General features: G+C 48.4%; 1 protein-coding gene across 1 annotated transcript in view; it reads left to right on the top strand.

Annotated features, from left to right (window-relative positions):
- The first annotated feature begins 236 nt into the window (after nucleotides 1-236).
- CUNH7orf50 (chromosome unknown C7orf50 homolog) overlaps nucleotides 237-15,669 on the top strand; it is a 127,582-nt gene continuing 112,149 nt past the window's right edge. The window contains exons 1-2 of the mRNA XM_055340156.1: nucleotides 237-291; nucleotides 10,624-10,753. Of these exons, the coding sequence (XP_055196131.1) occupies nucleotides 10,625-10,753 (129 nt within the window). The 5' untranslated portion in view covers nucleotides 237-291; nucleotide 10,624. The remainder of the gene's footprint in view (nucleotides 292-10,623; nucleotides 10,754-15,669) is intronic.

The raw sequence follows: 15,669 nt of genomic DNA, 5'->3' as shown, positions 1-15,669 counted from the left end.
CGCCTGTGCGGCGTGCAAACAGGGTGCACAGTCTTACAGTCCCGGCAGCTCGCACGTGGGAGGTTGCTAGGCAACCCGCGGCTCCCGGCAACCCGCGGCGCCCAGGGATGACGCTTGCAGTCCGCGTCCGTAGCCGGACCTGCCCCCTCGCGGCCGCCGCACGCCATTGGCCGGCAGGCAGACGGAGGTGGGCCTCGGCCAGGGACGGGCGGGGCGACGCCGCTGGCGGGGCGGGACCGTGTCACCAGGGCGGGGCGCCTGCCGGAAGCCCGCGTTGGCGGCCAAGCGCAGGTAGGAGGAGGACCCGGGGTCGGGGGCGGGGGGCGCGGGGCGCGGGGCGGCTCCCACGTGGGTGAGGGAGCGGGACGGTCGAGGGGGGCCCCGCGGGGTGCGAGGCGCCCGCTGCCCCGGGCTGTTCCCGCCGAGCCCGGCATTCTCGTCACCACACACCGTCGTTGACTCAGGCGCTCGGTGGGGTCCCGCGCGTCCGCCCGCCCCGGGCCCCGGGGAACGTCGGCGGCCCGGGGCGCTTGCGTGCTGAAGGGGCGGCGGGCGCCTGCGGGACAGTGAGGGAGCAGGGCGCGGCGGACACCCGGGTGGAGCGCCTCGGGCCGGAGGGGTGGGGGAGGGGAGGGGAGGGGAGGGGGGAGCCACGTGCGCCCGCAGCCTGCCTCCCGTCGCGGGCTTGTCCCCGAGCGAGCGAGCGAGCGAGCGAGCGAACCGGAAGCCTTGGGAGGGCGTCCGGCACCGCCGAGCCCTGCAGCGTGGGCCGGGGGCTCCTGAGAGACGCGGAGGGGAGGCCCGCCGACGGGAGGACACGCGGCCCGAGGACCCTGAGCAGGCCTTGTGCTGGAGGCGACGAGGCCGCGGACCAGCGCACCTCGGGGCCAGCGCCAGAGCGGCCCTACACGCGGCCCTACACGCGGCCAGGTGGGCTCCCTTCGCCAAAGGACCAGGCGCGCACAGCGCACGGAGTGTCGGGAGGCCACCAGGGAGCACGAAAAGCCGCCTCTGGAGTCCGTCTCGGAGCCAAGATAAGAAATCGTGTGGAGAGAGAAGCGAGCGTGGGCCGTCAGGTGCTGCAGCGCGCAGCTGCGGCAGGACGTGCCGCCCGGAGAACCTGCGGTGGGACTTCCTGTCTGCGAGGACTGAGCCGACTGCAGTGGCTGGTGACCAGTGATGACCCGCTGTAGGGATAAGAGGTGGGGGAGCTGAGCTCACCTTGGGTTTGCCCTCAGTGACTGAGGGAATAGGGACGGGAAGGAGGGGTGACACCCGGCAGGCTCAGGACAACGCCGGTTCAGGGGGTCAGTCCATTGACCCCATCTAGGTTTGCTGACCGGCTGTCCCCTTCCCCAGGGCTGCCTGCTTGGGCCCCAGCTTCTGGTGTTGGCTGGATTCTTTGGCAGCTTTGACTGCTTAGGCAGGCACTTTTTCAGGGGGCCGGGGTAATTGTAGGGATGGGGCCTTGAGGTGTTAGAAACTATACTGATGTTTTGTTCAGGTCTTGGTGGGTCCAGATTGAGGACCAGCAGAGAGAGGAGCCTGGCTAGAGTGTGGTCAGGCGGAGCTGTTGTCCTTAGGGTGGCGCCCTTGGTGATCCTGACAACAGTTGTGCTGGAGCGGCAGAGGCAGGAGGGGACAGGAGGAAAGGCGCTTGCAGGCCAGTGCAGGGAGGTAGGTGAACAGCGTGAGATCAAGAGAGCTTCTACAACGTGGGAAATTGTAGTTGATTGAGTAGAAGAGAGCCTGGAAGTGTGTGCAAGGGGGATTACTCAGTGCTGTCCCAGCGCGCTAGAGGAGGGTTTGGCCTTGTTGGGATCGTGGCAGAACTCCATCACAACAGGAGAGAAGGGTAAGGGGTAGATGTGAGAGCTTGTGGAAATCCCTTGCGGTTGCTTTGATTTCCTTTAGGATCAGGAATTCAGGTCCTGTGAGACAAGGGGAAGACCTTGGAGGTTTGAAAGAGGAGAGGCTGGTCCAGGCAAGTGGCTGGGGTGGGGAAATGTGGTGGGGACTGCCAGCGAGGCTGAAGGATTATTGGACCCCCATAATGCTGGGGGTTGGGGTGAGCTGGAAAGATGGGAGGTGGGTATGGTGAATGAGATTTTTGCAGCTTTTGCAGTAATAACCAGGCTTCAAGTTTGGCCTTTGGAGGGAGGGGGAAAGGAGGGCAAGGTACCAAGAGAGCAAAACCTAGAGGCCATTTTTGAGTGGGCAAGTCAGAACACACACCAGTCTTGGATCAGAATGAATAGGAGCAAAGTCCCAGTTTTGGTGCAGGAGCTGGGATTCCGCTCCTGGCCTCTGTGCACTGATTTCCTCAAGGGTTGTGTATTGTGAGGGCGCATACTCTCCTCCAGGGGCTCTTGGCCCAATGAGTTGGGAGGTGCCCTTCTCTGCAGCCTGACAGGACACATCAGAGGTGTCATGCGCTGAGTAAGAGGGGGCATTGGGAGCTGGCTACAGGTAGGAAGTTCAGATTTAAGACTATTTTCCTTTAGGATGATTTATTTATTTATTTATTTATTTATTTTTTTTATTTTTTTAAATTTTTATTTATTTATGATAGTCACAGAGAGAGAGAGAGAGAGAGAGAGAGGCAGAGACACAGGCAGAGGGAGAAGCAGGCTCCATGCACCGGGAGCCCGACGTGGGATTCGATCCTGGGTCTCCAGGATCGCGCCCTGGGCCAAAGGCAGGCGCCAAACCGCTGCGCCACCCAGGGATCCCCTGATTTATTTATTTTTTTATGATCCTATGGGGTTTCTTTTCAGCCCTGGAGACCCGGCAGCCTCAGCCTCAGCCTATTGGTGCTGACTCGTCCTGATCAGTGACTGTAGCCTCACCTATACAGTAGTTAGCTGGTCTCTGTGTCTGATGTGGGTCCTTGGCTTTCTGGTGGTGGAAGTGTTTGTTTGCTCCACTGAACACTTTTGAGCTGGTATCTTCAAGTGTTGTGTTTCTGCTTTTGTTGTAGAAATTACAGAAAAGTAGAAGGAGGGGGAACCATGCTTGTAATTCTAACTCCCTAAAATGTTAATATTGTAATGTATTTTCTTCTAGTTTTTTCTTTCTTTTTTTTTCCATATCATTATTTTTAATGTCCAATGTTTATAATATGAGAGCCGGGGCTTTCTCCTCAACTCAAGTTTATAAATTTTCAATTGGCTTATGAGGCCAATAGGGATACTTCTTCTTGTCTAATTTGGTTTCTGGGAAGACTTCATTCAGGTCCTCAATGGTCATCTGATCAAATGGAATTATGTTCTTTATCTTCTCCAGCTCCTTTTCATATTCTTCAATCCTGGCCTTTGAGAGGGACAAAAACTCAGCACAGCTTTTCACACCTTCTTTTTCCTCAGCATCCATCTGGACAGTGTGTTTATCCTCTGGCACAGGAACCTTCAGGGCATTAAACTTCTTCTCAAAGTCATCTACCAAGCCAGTCTTTGCCACATTGGCCTTGTAGTAAGCCCAGTCGATAGCAGGTGGTTTCTCAGGAAGAGTAGCCAACCTGGAGGTAAGCATCTCATTCCAGGACTTCAGGGAGTTGGCAGTGGCCTTCTGGTTTCGGGGTATGATCTCCCCAAAAGCTACCCAGTCAATGGTTTTTAGAACAAGTTTTCGCCCAGCCATCTTGAGATCCTTCACCGACCCCGGTGGCCCACAGTCCACAGCCTCTTCTAGTTTTTTCTTCATGCATATTTGTATACATTTTTTCTTACAAATTGAGGATCATATTGCACATACCTAAGTTTACACCACATCTTTTCCCTTTATATTGTACTCTGAGCTCTTACTCCTGACTGAACGTTTTGTGTGCTCTCAAGGCAGGCGTGCTCCTGTGCACCAGTGAGTCATTCATTTTCCCATTCAGCTACTGTTGGACAGTTACGGGGTTCAACTTTTTAATTGAAGAAGCATTGTCATCCATTGTACATTCTTACATAATTCCACTTCCAGGAGCTTATCCTGATGAATAATCATGGACAGAGATTCATATGAATCTCTGTAGCACATTCATATGAATCTCTGTCCATGATTATTTCAACAGGATAAGCTCCTGGAAGTGGAATTACAGGCCAAAGCACTTGATAAGTGTTATAAAATTACCTTTTAGAAAGATTGTGCCAATTTATTCTCCTGTCAGCAGGCATGATAATGGCCTTTTCATCATTCTCTGGCTAACCCTGAATAATAAAATTTTAAAAATCGTTTATGTAAAAAAAATGGCATTTTTAACCTATCAAATTAGCTAAGTAATGTATGCATAGACCTAAACCCCTCCAGCGGTAGCAGAAGACAAAAGAGAACAGCCAGTGGCCATCAGCTGCCCCTGGCCCACTCCTCAGAGGCAAGCATTGTCATTCTTCAGCTTTTCAGCTTTTCGAACTGGGATCACTTGGAGACTTCCAGAGCATAGTGTGTGACTCGGCTTTATCAGTTCTAGGCATCCCCTGTTAGTCGGCCCTGGTTTCCTCACCTGTGTGCCACCCTCACCGGCCACGGGAGGAACGGAGTTCACATGTATACAGCATCTAGAACAGGGCCTGGCACATTGTAAGCTCTGGGTAAGTCAATTTTCACTGTCATCATTGTTCTGATTAGCTTTCCTAACACCCCAGTCCCCTCCCCATGACCTTCCTCCTGGCCACCAAATATGGGGAGAACATATGCTGGCATAGCTTTATGAGTGACTAGATGTTTTACAGAAAGGCCGGGGAGGAAAAAAAAAACACAGAACGGAGGGGTCTTGTTCCTTCTGAGGTAATGGTGCCAGGCCCACTTAACTGCCCCTGGCCCGCAGGGGAAGGCCGAGAGGCTCCCCCAAGGCTGCTTTCTTCAGCACCCTCCTTAGCAGGTATATTCCTCCCTTTGTTTCCTTGGCATTCTTCTGAGGATACTGAGGAACATTTGTTGGCTCTGGGTGTGCCAGATGCATAGACATGCTCACACCACCCCATAGCTACTCTGAAATAGCGTCACCACTAAGGGGAAAAAAAGAGAAAGAAGTAAAACCAATACAGGGGCATCATATTGTTAAATTTATAACAAAGAGTTTGAGAGAGATTAGAAGGCTTTTTTTCTTTCTCTGCATGTTTCAGTGTATTTACATTGTTATGTGAACATCACTACATCCTAATTTCAGAACATTTTCCCTCTCCCAGAAGCAACCCTGTACCTATTCACTCTTGGCCCCTGCCCTCTGTGCCAGCCCTGAGCAAACACCACGCTACGTTCCTTCTCTGTAATTACTCACTCTGGAAATTTCATACAAATGAAATTATACAATCTGTAGTATCCCGTGACTGACCTCTCTCACATACCAGAATGTTTTCAAGATTTATCCTGTCAGTGTTACACTCCTTTTTTTTGCCAAATGATGTTCATGGGCATACCGTACTTTGTGAAATGGTCATCAGTTGGTGGACATTTAGGTTGTTTTCACCTTTTGGATGTTATGACTTATGCTATGAACATTAGTGTTTGAATTTTTATGTGGATGTGTTCAAACACGTTTAACTTTTTGAGGATCCACCAGGCTGTTGTACAAAGTGGCTACACCATTTCATATCCCACCAGCAGTGAAGAAGGGTTCCAGGTTTTCCATATCATCAGTATTTATGATTATCTTTTGGATTATAGCCAACCTAGTGACTATGAAGTGGCGTGTCATTCGATATACATTCCCTAATGATGAATGAGGTTGAACACCTTTTCATGCCCTTATTGGCCATTTGTGTATCATCTTTGGGGTAATCTCTATTCAGATCTTTTTGTCCAGAGATTGTCTCTTTTGTTGAGTTGTAAGAACTCTTCATACATAGTGGACACTTTGTACCTTCTTGCTGGCATTATTTGCAGTGCAAAAATTTCTAATTTTGAGGAGTCTGCAATTTATCTTTTGTTGCGTATGTTTTTAGTGTCATGTCTAAGAAACTCTTGCCTAATTGAGGGTCTTAAAGATGTACGTTTAGGTTTTTGATCCATTTTGAGTTAATTTTTGTGTTTGGTGTGAGGTAGGGCTCTCGGTTCATTCTTTTGCATGTGGAAGTCCAGGTGTAGTAGCACCTTTTGTTAAAAAGCTGTTCTTTCTCATTAAATTGTCTTGGCACCCTTTTTGAAAATCACTGGCTATAAATGTAAGGAAATGTCATTTTCTATCACAAACATTGATTGTCTCAAAGTCACGAGACACCATCTCTTAGAACTATTAAAAGAAACCTTTTCATAATATGGAAAAGTCTTTCTCCCTTTTTAGCAAATAGACTTAGTGATTAAACTTTTTAATGATAACTTACAGAATGAATAAAGATTTAACTTAACTTTTATGGTAATTGGTATGTAAATATTTGCTAAACTTTCCTTATTTCTCCAAGAAAGTAATTGGCTGATAGAGTCCTTTGTCTTTTCAAAGCCCCTGTGTCAACAGTCTCTCGTTCTTTCAAGATTTCTTATTACGTTGCTAATTGAAATTTGTAGCCTCTGGCTTTAAATGCTTTTTTTAAAATAAGGCTTAATTAAAGACTGTGGAACTTGCAATTTTTCTGATTCCACAACAGTAATACTATCTCAGTGTGCTGTAATACATTACAGCCCCAGATGGGGCAGAGAGAGTCCTCCATGCTGATGTTGGTCCTCTTGACATGGCCCTGTGATCATTTGACTTTTCCTGGATGTTCAGCACAGCTTAGGTTCACCTTACACTTCACTTGCTCCAGACTAGAGTCTTAATGAGCTCTGCACCATGCCCCTCTCCCCTCCTTTTATTTTATAGAGATTGGTATTTAGAACCCAAATCTGGGCTCTCTATGTCTGCATTGCTTCTAGGCCCTTTACATTTATTGTTGCCCTTCCCATAATGCTTTCCCGCTTCTGCTTGGCTTTGGGTAGCACTTGCCATCTTCTGATGTATCCTGTATCTGTGTCCCCCTCACCCCCACCCCAAGCATGTCAGCTGTATGTGGATAGGTCTTTTGGAATGCCTGCTCCAGCCTAGCAATTCCTAGCACCTGCTTAGCATTCTGCAGGCGGTGACACAGTGACCAGCAAGTGATGACACAGGAGCAGAGCGAGCCTGTGGTGGGATTGCTGGGTGACTGTGTATGTGTACTTCATTCCACCAGCTGATACCTTGATGTCATTTTCCCCTTCTGTCCCTGTGGAAACAGTTTTGCTTTGGGGGATATGTACATTTCAGTACATCTGTTCACAGTGACAGGACATGCTCAGGACACACCCAACTTTTGCTTACCTTCAGCGGCCTTCTTCCTGCACCTGCCCACCCTGTCCCTCTTTGCACCTGCAGTAACTGCTGCACTGCCTGCACTTCCCCTAGGTCTGCCTGTGCTGTCTGCTTGGTCCCCCAGTGGCTTCACAGAGTCCTCCTGCCACTGTGCATGGCTCCCTGCCTGCCTGTCACCTGTGCTCACATTTATTTATTTATTTATTTATTTATTTATTTATTTAAATATTTTTTATTTATTCAGAGAGAGAGAGAGAGGCAGAGACACAGACAGAGGGAGAAGCAGGCTCCATGCAGGGAGCCCGACGTGGGACTTGATCCCGGGGCTCTAGGATCACACCCCAGGCTGCAGGCGGCACTAAACCGCTGTGCCACCGCGGCTGCCCCATTTTATTTTCTTGATCCCATTTATCCCCACGTGAAAGTGTTTTCTCGTTTACTTAAATAAATAGGACTGTCCACTAGAAGGGAAGCTTCACGAAATCAAGGCTCTTATTTGCTGTGCTGTTTGCCCTGTGTTCATAGGGTCTAGCATAGTGCCTGGCACAGAACTGGGTCTTGAAAAATATTTGTTGAATGAGTGAGTTATATTTCTTGAACATCTGTTGATAGAATCCAAAATGAATTCTGGTGTCAAGAGAAAAAGACATTGGGTTTCTGTCCCTTTATCTATATATACAGCCTTGAACAGCATGTCTACTAAATATTAAATTAAAAAAAAATGTGGTGCCTGAGTGGCTCAGTGGTTGAGCCTTCCACTCAGGTCATGATCCCTGGATCCTATGGGGAGCCTGCTTTTCCCTCTGCCTCTCTCTCTCTTTCATGATTTTTTTTTAAAGATTTTATTTATTCATTCATTCATTCATTCATTCATTCATTCATTCATTCATTCATAGAGACAGAGAGAGAGAGGCAGAGACACAGGCAGAGGGAGAAGCAGGCATCATACAGAGAGCCTAATGTGGGACTCGATCCAGAGTCTCCAGGATCACGCCCTGGGCTGCAGGCGGCGCTAAACCGCTGCGCCACCGGGGCTGCCCCTCTCTTTCATGATTAAATAAATAAATGAATAAATAAATAAATCTTTTAAGTTTATTTATTTATTTTTATTTTTATTTATTTATTTATTTTTGGGCTCTTTTAAGTTTAAAAAAATACGGACACAAGTATGCAATAGATAAATGTATAATTTACATATATATGTAAAATCTATAAAATCTAGAATATGGAGGATGAAGCCAGTGGGAATGAGTTTAGGATGAATAAAACAAAATACATTTTCATAATTTGTTAGAATAAAAGCTGTTATTAGTGGGCCTTGTAAAGGACTGGTGTTAAAAAATAATCTTCATTTTTTTTTTCAAGTATAAAACCTTGAAAACAAATGAAACTGAGCTGTAAGTAAATAGAAAGTCCCTTGTAAAAATAAAATTAAAAAAAAAAGTCCCTTGTAACCCCACCCCTGGATATAAATAAAGGTAAAAGTTTTGTTTATATCCTTCAGACGTTTTATGTATATGTGCACATAAATCTGTGTATATATGTGTTTGTATATTTATCTTATATACTTTCTCTATTACTATTATTTTCAATATTCTTAAAAATGAAATTGTGTAATACTACACATAGTATTCTATATTTTCCATTCTGTATCTGTAATATTATCTCATTTGAGTCGGTTTCCATTTTGTTGATCTATTCTGATTTATTTATTTAATCCTTTGTTGATGTGCGATTGGGTTGTTCCTACTAAAAACCACGTGTATAAAAAGCAGTATGTATATGTTTACAGGTGCTTGTTATTAAATTATTATCTCAGTTCCAAAAGCACCTTTTATACTCTGCATCGTGGTGCTCACATCATAGGTTGTGGGCCTCTGCAAAGTGCTTTTCTGTTTCCAGCTCCTTTTTGGCTCTACACAAAGAGGGCAGACAGAGGAGACTGGAGCAGGGGTGGGTGGAGGTGAGGTGGGATGGGGAGTAGATGGTGGCACTTCTTGCTCCTGCTGCTCTTGTGGTCAGTGCCACCCAACAGTGGCCTCCACTGCAGCAGCAGGAGCTGGTTCAGTTCCCACGTCTCCCTCTAAGAATCAGCCTGGTTCCCCACTCGGAGGTCTCCCCTCAGATGTTCTTCTGCACATGTTCCCCCTTAGATGATCCCCCTTCAGACCTTCCTTCCTCTGATGTCCCCTCTACAGATGTCCCTCCCTCAAAATCCCTTTCTCAGATGCCCTCCCTCAGAGATCCCCTCTCAGACTACTCCCATCAGAAGTAGTATCTTTCCCACAGACATCCTCCCTCAGATGTCCTCCTTCAGATGTCTTCCTCATTCTCTGATGTCCCTCCTTCAGATGTCCTTCCTCAGAATTCCTGCTTCGGATGCCTTCTCTTAGAGGTCCTTCCTTAGATGTCCCTCCTTCAGATGTGTCCCCCCCTCAAAAGTCCCTCCTTCAGATGTGTCCCCCCCAGATGTCCCTCCTTTAGATGTCCCCTCTCAGACATCCCCCCTTCAGATGTGTCCCCCCCCTTCAAATGTCCCTCCTTCAGATGTTCCCCCTCAGATGTCTTCCCTCTGATGTCCTTTCTTCAGATTTGTTTGTCCCCCCACCCCCGGCAGACTTTCCTCCTTCAGATGTTGCCTCAGCTGCCCTTCCTCAGAGGTCTCTCAGACCTCTTTCAGATGTCTTTCCCACAGACATCGTGATGTCCTCCCTCAGAAGTCCTCCCTTAGATGTCTTCCTCAGATGTCCCCTTACTCTCAACATCCTCCCTTAGACTTTCTCCTTCAGAGGAATCCTCTCAGAGGTCCCAGCAGTAGCCAGTACCCCTCAGTGGAGGGCTCTCCACTATGACCTCTCTGACATGCTTCCAGGTTCTGATACTTCAGCCATTTCTTGGTTCTCCCATGGCACAATCCCACAAAGGAAATCGGTTTTAGAATTCACCGTTTGTTTGTTTGTTTTTTAATCTTTTACATGGAGTTCTAGATGCTACTATGCTTGAGAAAGTATGTAATCAGACACTTCTCAGACTGTGTGTCATTCCTTTTATGCAGCCCCAGTTGGTACTTCCACAATCCGAGGAGGCCATTTCAGAAACATTGTGGTCCCCTCCACCCATTGGTGACCGAATGCCCCAGCGACAGGGTGTGTGATGGTCACCTGTGGCCTGAGATGATGCAGCTTCCCCAGCCGGTGGGGAAGTATACCTGGGGGATTTGACTTTCTTTTAACTTGTATTACATTTTTGGAAATACCTTTGTACTTGCTTTATAATGAAAGAGTGCTCATCCTCCTTTGTTTATAAAAAATGTTTTGTGGCCTGAGACCTTTTATTTCCCATGTGTATTTAGCAATTTGCCTTCTCTGTTGCAGGATGGCAAAACAGAAGAGAAAAGTTACCGAAATGACAGAGAAAAAGAACAAAAAATTGAAGAAGGCATCAGCAAAAGAGATCCTGATGGTGCCTGAAGTCACACTGGGCACCAAAGAAGTGCACCCTGAGGTAGGTGCACATGGAGCCCCATGGCCTCCATTGTTTCCTAGCTAGGAGGGAGAGAGTTGGGCATTGTATTGCTGGTGTCTGGGAGCAGAGGATGGACCAAGTTACACGTGGACATACTCAGTGCCTTCTGGGAGCCGCCATAAGACAAATAAGAGAATCAGTAAATTTTAGGTTCAAACATCATGACCGCCTTTCTTCAGCCACCAGATCTCCAGACTGCTATTTGGGGTGCTGTGCTGCAAAGGGCATTTGAAGGACAAGCTGGACCCAGTGGCAGTGGCTGGGTGGTGCTGGCCGTTTGGTGCTCTGAGGGCTAAGCCAGCATCGTGCACAAGGAGAGGTGCCTCACCCTGGGTGATGTGCAGTGTGGCCTGAGAATCTGTATTTAAGAATTCAGATCTTAACATAAAAATGTTCATGTCTAGCTTGACGTAAGTCTGCCAGAAAAATATGTATATGCATTTAAAATTTGTTTTTTGTTACCACCATATTCTAAGTATTAAAATTTTTCTTTTTTATTGAGCTGTCTTTACAATTCCTAGCATGCAGTTGATCCAAATGATGTAAGATATTGTGAATTCTGACAAATTATTGCGCATGAAGTAAAATTTGGTCAAGTGTACATCATATAATGACATGGTGGGCTTTTCCTGCACACGCATCTGTGGGCAAGTGTCACTGTTGCTTGGATGGGACGAGGCCGAGTGTGGCTTTTCTTCCTGTTTCCCATGCCTGCCTATAAGCCCTGAACATAAGTGAATGAGGATGGAAGTTTGGTCATCGTGGCATTCTTAATTCCTCAAACTTGGAAACAGTGAATATGATTTGGGACACATTTTATCAAAATTTATTTTTAAAGGTCTGCCATTAGGTGACAACTTGACTAAGTCCTTCAGTTCTTTTGAAGAAAGAATTAGAAACCACCTGACTGGGTCAAGGATGTGTTGCTGGCTAGTTACTGAGATTGACTTCTGCGACACCAGTATTTCAAGCTGTGTCTTTGTTTAGTGCTCCTGAGGCATTTATGCCCTTAGCAGTGTTCCCTAGTAAGATTCAGGATGACAGGTGGCTTTTTTTTTTAAGGTTTATTTTAGTTTATTTATTTTAGAGAGAAAGTGTGTGGTTGTGTGCATGAGCAGGTGATGGGCAGAGGGAGAGGGAAAGAGAAGCCAAGCAGACTCTGAGTGGAGTTCATGACCCTGCAGTCACCACCTGAGCCGAAATTGAGAGTCTGATGCTCAACCCAGGTGCCCTCACAGGTGGCTTTTTCCTGTCACAAAATGGGTAAAGGACTGTGCTGAAGGGGGAGGAAGCCAAAAGGGCCCACCTGACATCATCCAACTCCCAGGCTGCAGGCCATTCTGACCTTTTCTCAGAGTAGTTTCAGGATGAGTGCACATGGCATTAGGGCCCCAGGAAAGCACTCCTGAGACCACCCATATGCATGCCTGGGTGAGTCTCAGTGTCCTTCAGGGTATATGTGCCCTGTTTGATGACTTTTGGTCCAGATCACTTGAGGACTGCATCCACTTAGGCATTGCTGTGCTTTTGATAGGTGGTGTGAGCTGATTCATCTCCCAGTGGCCATAGCAGTCAAGGAGCCATGGTGTGGCACAGTGAGTGCAGGTGTGTGCAGAGAGAAGTTACTCAGCTGAGCCTGGGGGCCATCTCTCAGCTGCTGCCACAGATTGCAGGAGGTTTGGGGTGGGCAGGGAGTCTGGCTGGCTTTCAGGACCCCGACTGGTCCCAGCTACCACTTCCCTGTGTGCTCTTTGACAGAGAAGCCACCAGGTCTGGTGGCTCATTTGATCACAAGGCCACTCTACTCCTGTATGTGGAAGTCTCGTGGTTTGCATGGCATCAGTATGAGGATGCCTGACTAGTTTCACTGGTGCCTACATCATGTCCTGAATGCAGGCTCTTAGCAGACCTGTGTCCCCTGGGCCAATTCTTGTTACTCTCTGCTCCACCACCTGAGCTCTGACTGTGTCTCTTCTTCCTGCTTTCACGATCCCATATGCAAGCTGGCATTCAGAGCTCCTCAAGCTCCCATTTGGTGGTTCAGTCTGCCCCTGGTTCCTTCTTTGATTACATATGATTGTCTTGGGCTGTTTCTAGGATACTTGACTGCTTCTTTTTACTCCTCCAGTTTTTTTTTTTTAATTTATTTATGATAGTCACAGAGAGAGAGAGAGGCAGAGACATAGGCAGAGGGAGAAGCAGGCTCCATGCACGGGGACCCCGACGTGGGACTCGATCCCGGGTCTCCAGGATCGCGTCCTGGGCCAAAGGCAGGCGCTAAACTGCTGCGCCACCCAGGGATCCCTACTCCTCCAGTTTTTTTTAAAAATAAACCCCTATTGGGCTCCTGGGTGGCTCAAGTAGTTGAGCATCTGATTCTTGGTTCTGGTTCAGGTCATGATCTCAGGGTGATAGGATCAACCCCCCTGTCAGACTCTGCACAGAGTGCAGAGTCTACTTGAGATTCTCCCTCTCCCTCCCCTCTGCAATCCCTCCCCCTGCCTCCCCCCTCCTAACACACAGTTGCTCTCTCTCAAATAAATGTTTAAAAATAAAATAAAGTCCATACTATCACCTTGGTGATTTTAAGTTTTGTCATAAAACTTCCAGCTTTCCTTTCTTGATAGTATCTGCTTGCTAGCTGCTGGTCACGAGGCAGGACCCACAGAACAGTGTGGGTTTATAGTGGATGTCAGCACAAGTTAGAATTTTAAGATCACAGCCGATACTCTTGCTAAGTTCAGGTTGTTTTTTAAAAGTATGAGACTGTTTTTTGTTATTAAAGTACATACTGATTGCAGTAAATTTGAAAAACAAAGCAGGACCTTCTGGTTTCTCTTTTAATGACTGGATTTTAGTTTGGTATGTAACATAATGGAGGAGTCTCCTGGTAGAAGCCTGTGCACTTGGACTCAGTTTTCTGCTCCCCCGGGTGTGGAGGCTTGGGTGGCTGCTGGCAGGCGCTGCGGAGAGTCGGTGCGGTTCTGAGACTAGCCAGAAGGGGTCGCAACCCCTCTGCCTACAGGCAGCTGGTGCTTCTCCTTTGCCCCAAGGAGCTGAAGCCCAGCGTGTTTTCAGGCCCAGGGAGGACTTTCAGGTGGGTGTCTGAGTGAGGTGCTGTGCTTGTGGACTTGGGTCCTGACGACCCCTTCTTTTTTTTTTTTTTTTTATTTATGATAGTCACAGAGAGAGAAAGAGAGAGAGGCAGAGACATAGGCAGAGGGAAAAGCAGGCTCCATGCACTGGGAGCCCGATGTGGGATTCGATCCCGGGTCTCCAGGATCGTGCCCTGGGCCAAAGGCAGGCGCCAAACCGCTGCGCCACCCAGGGATCCCTTGACGACCCCTTCTTATATTGCTGGTGCCGGTCACCCAGAGAAGTGGAGACTCTTCGGGGAGGACGCACCTTCAGCTGTGCTAATAACAGTGTTTCTTCACTCTGGTTCTCGTGGGAAATTATGAAAAAGTGATGTCAGGCAGTTTTATTTTATTTTATTTTTTAAAAATATTTTATCTATTTATTCATGAGAGGCAGAGAGAGAGAGAGGCAGAGACACAGGCAGAGGGAGAAGCAGGCTCCATGCAGGGAGCCTGACGTGGGACCTGATCCCGGGTCTCCAGGATCAGGCCGTGGGCTGAAGGTAGACTCTTAACTGTTGAGCCACCCAGGGATCCCTGTCAGGCAGTTTTAAAAGGGAGAACATTAAACACTGCACCTAATTTAAAGGAAGACGGGTGGACCAGCCCTGGAGAGTACATCCTATTACCCTGGGAGCTCGTGGAAAAGTACTGTGTTGTCCCCGCACTGCCTTGGCTGCAGGATAAACCTCTGGAATCCACATGAAGCACAGAGAAGCCTCTGTCCCCACTTGGACCACTGTGTCATCCTTCCGGGACTGTCCGTCTGCATAGGCCTGTGGGACCCTGTGTGGCCACTTCCCACAGCACCAGTGCCCTGAGCCTATGCCAGGAGGGCTGAAACTTCTCCAGTGCTGGCCCTCTCTGGCCCTTGGGGCAGCCTCCTCAGAGCCAGACGTCCCACTGGGGGGGTGGGGGTGGGGCCTCGGCACACCCAGCAGGCTCATCTTTGGCTTTCATGCACTCTGGAACTAGAAAGCCATTTATGTAGCCCTGGGCACTCTGAACCTCGTGTTCCTTCCTGTTCACTGCATTGTTTGCACGGCTCACTAGTCCGTTAACCTGGCCAGGCTCTTGTAGGTCTGGGTCTTGGAGACAGTGTTTGTGATGTTCCCAGGGTGGGCCAGAGCCCTCCTGATGCGTTCCTTGGTGCCTTGTTAACTGGTTCTTGCTGGATGGCCACAGGCCTTACTAAGGACCTACTGCCTGTGCCACACTTTCTCCCACTGCCATGCTGGACAGGGGACCCAGGAGGTCAGGGATGGGGTCCACAGGCCTATTCTCTTCCAAGGATGATGCCTTGGACCAGAGAGTCTCCACTCATCTCCTGGCATCTGGAAACCCTCCTGTGAGCCTGGGCTTAGGGGCCGGACAGTCATACCTGCAAGTTGCTGGACCCCTTTCAATGGGAGGGTTGCGAGGATTAAATCTTCAGGCAGCAGGTATGTACAGAGGGGCTGCGACCCCATTATTAGTCGTCAAAGGAAAGGGCTGGAGATGTTGCTTGTACGGGTCACCCCCGCCCTGAGGATACTCCATGATTTGGTTTCTGTCCCAGGCACTGAGCCACACGACAGGGAGATGGCATCATGTGGCTGTCCCCTCAGGGCCAGTCAGCCACTGCATGCCTTGGCAAGCCTGTGGGAGGGAATATTGCCGGGACATGCCTTGGCTGTCTGGAGATAGGAGGGGTGGCTGGCAGTGAGCAGGGGCCTCTTTTCTCCGTCTCACAGGTGAGAACCCATGTTTGTAGAGTAT

The sequence above is a fragment of the Nyctereutes procyonoides genome, unplaced genomic scaffold (assembly GCF_905146905.1).
Source record: "Nyctereutes procyonoides isolate TBG_1078 unplaced genomic scaffold, NYPRO_anot_genome, whole genome shotgun sequence".
Lineage (NCBI taxonomy): Eukaryota > Metazoa > Chordata > Mammalia > Carnivora > Canidae > Nyctereutes > Nyctereutes procyonoides.
Note: the sequence above shows the minus strand (reverse complement) of the source record. Positions and strands in the feature narration are given on the sequence as shown.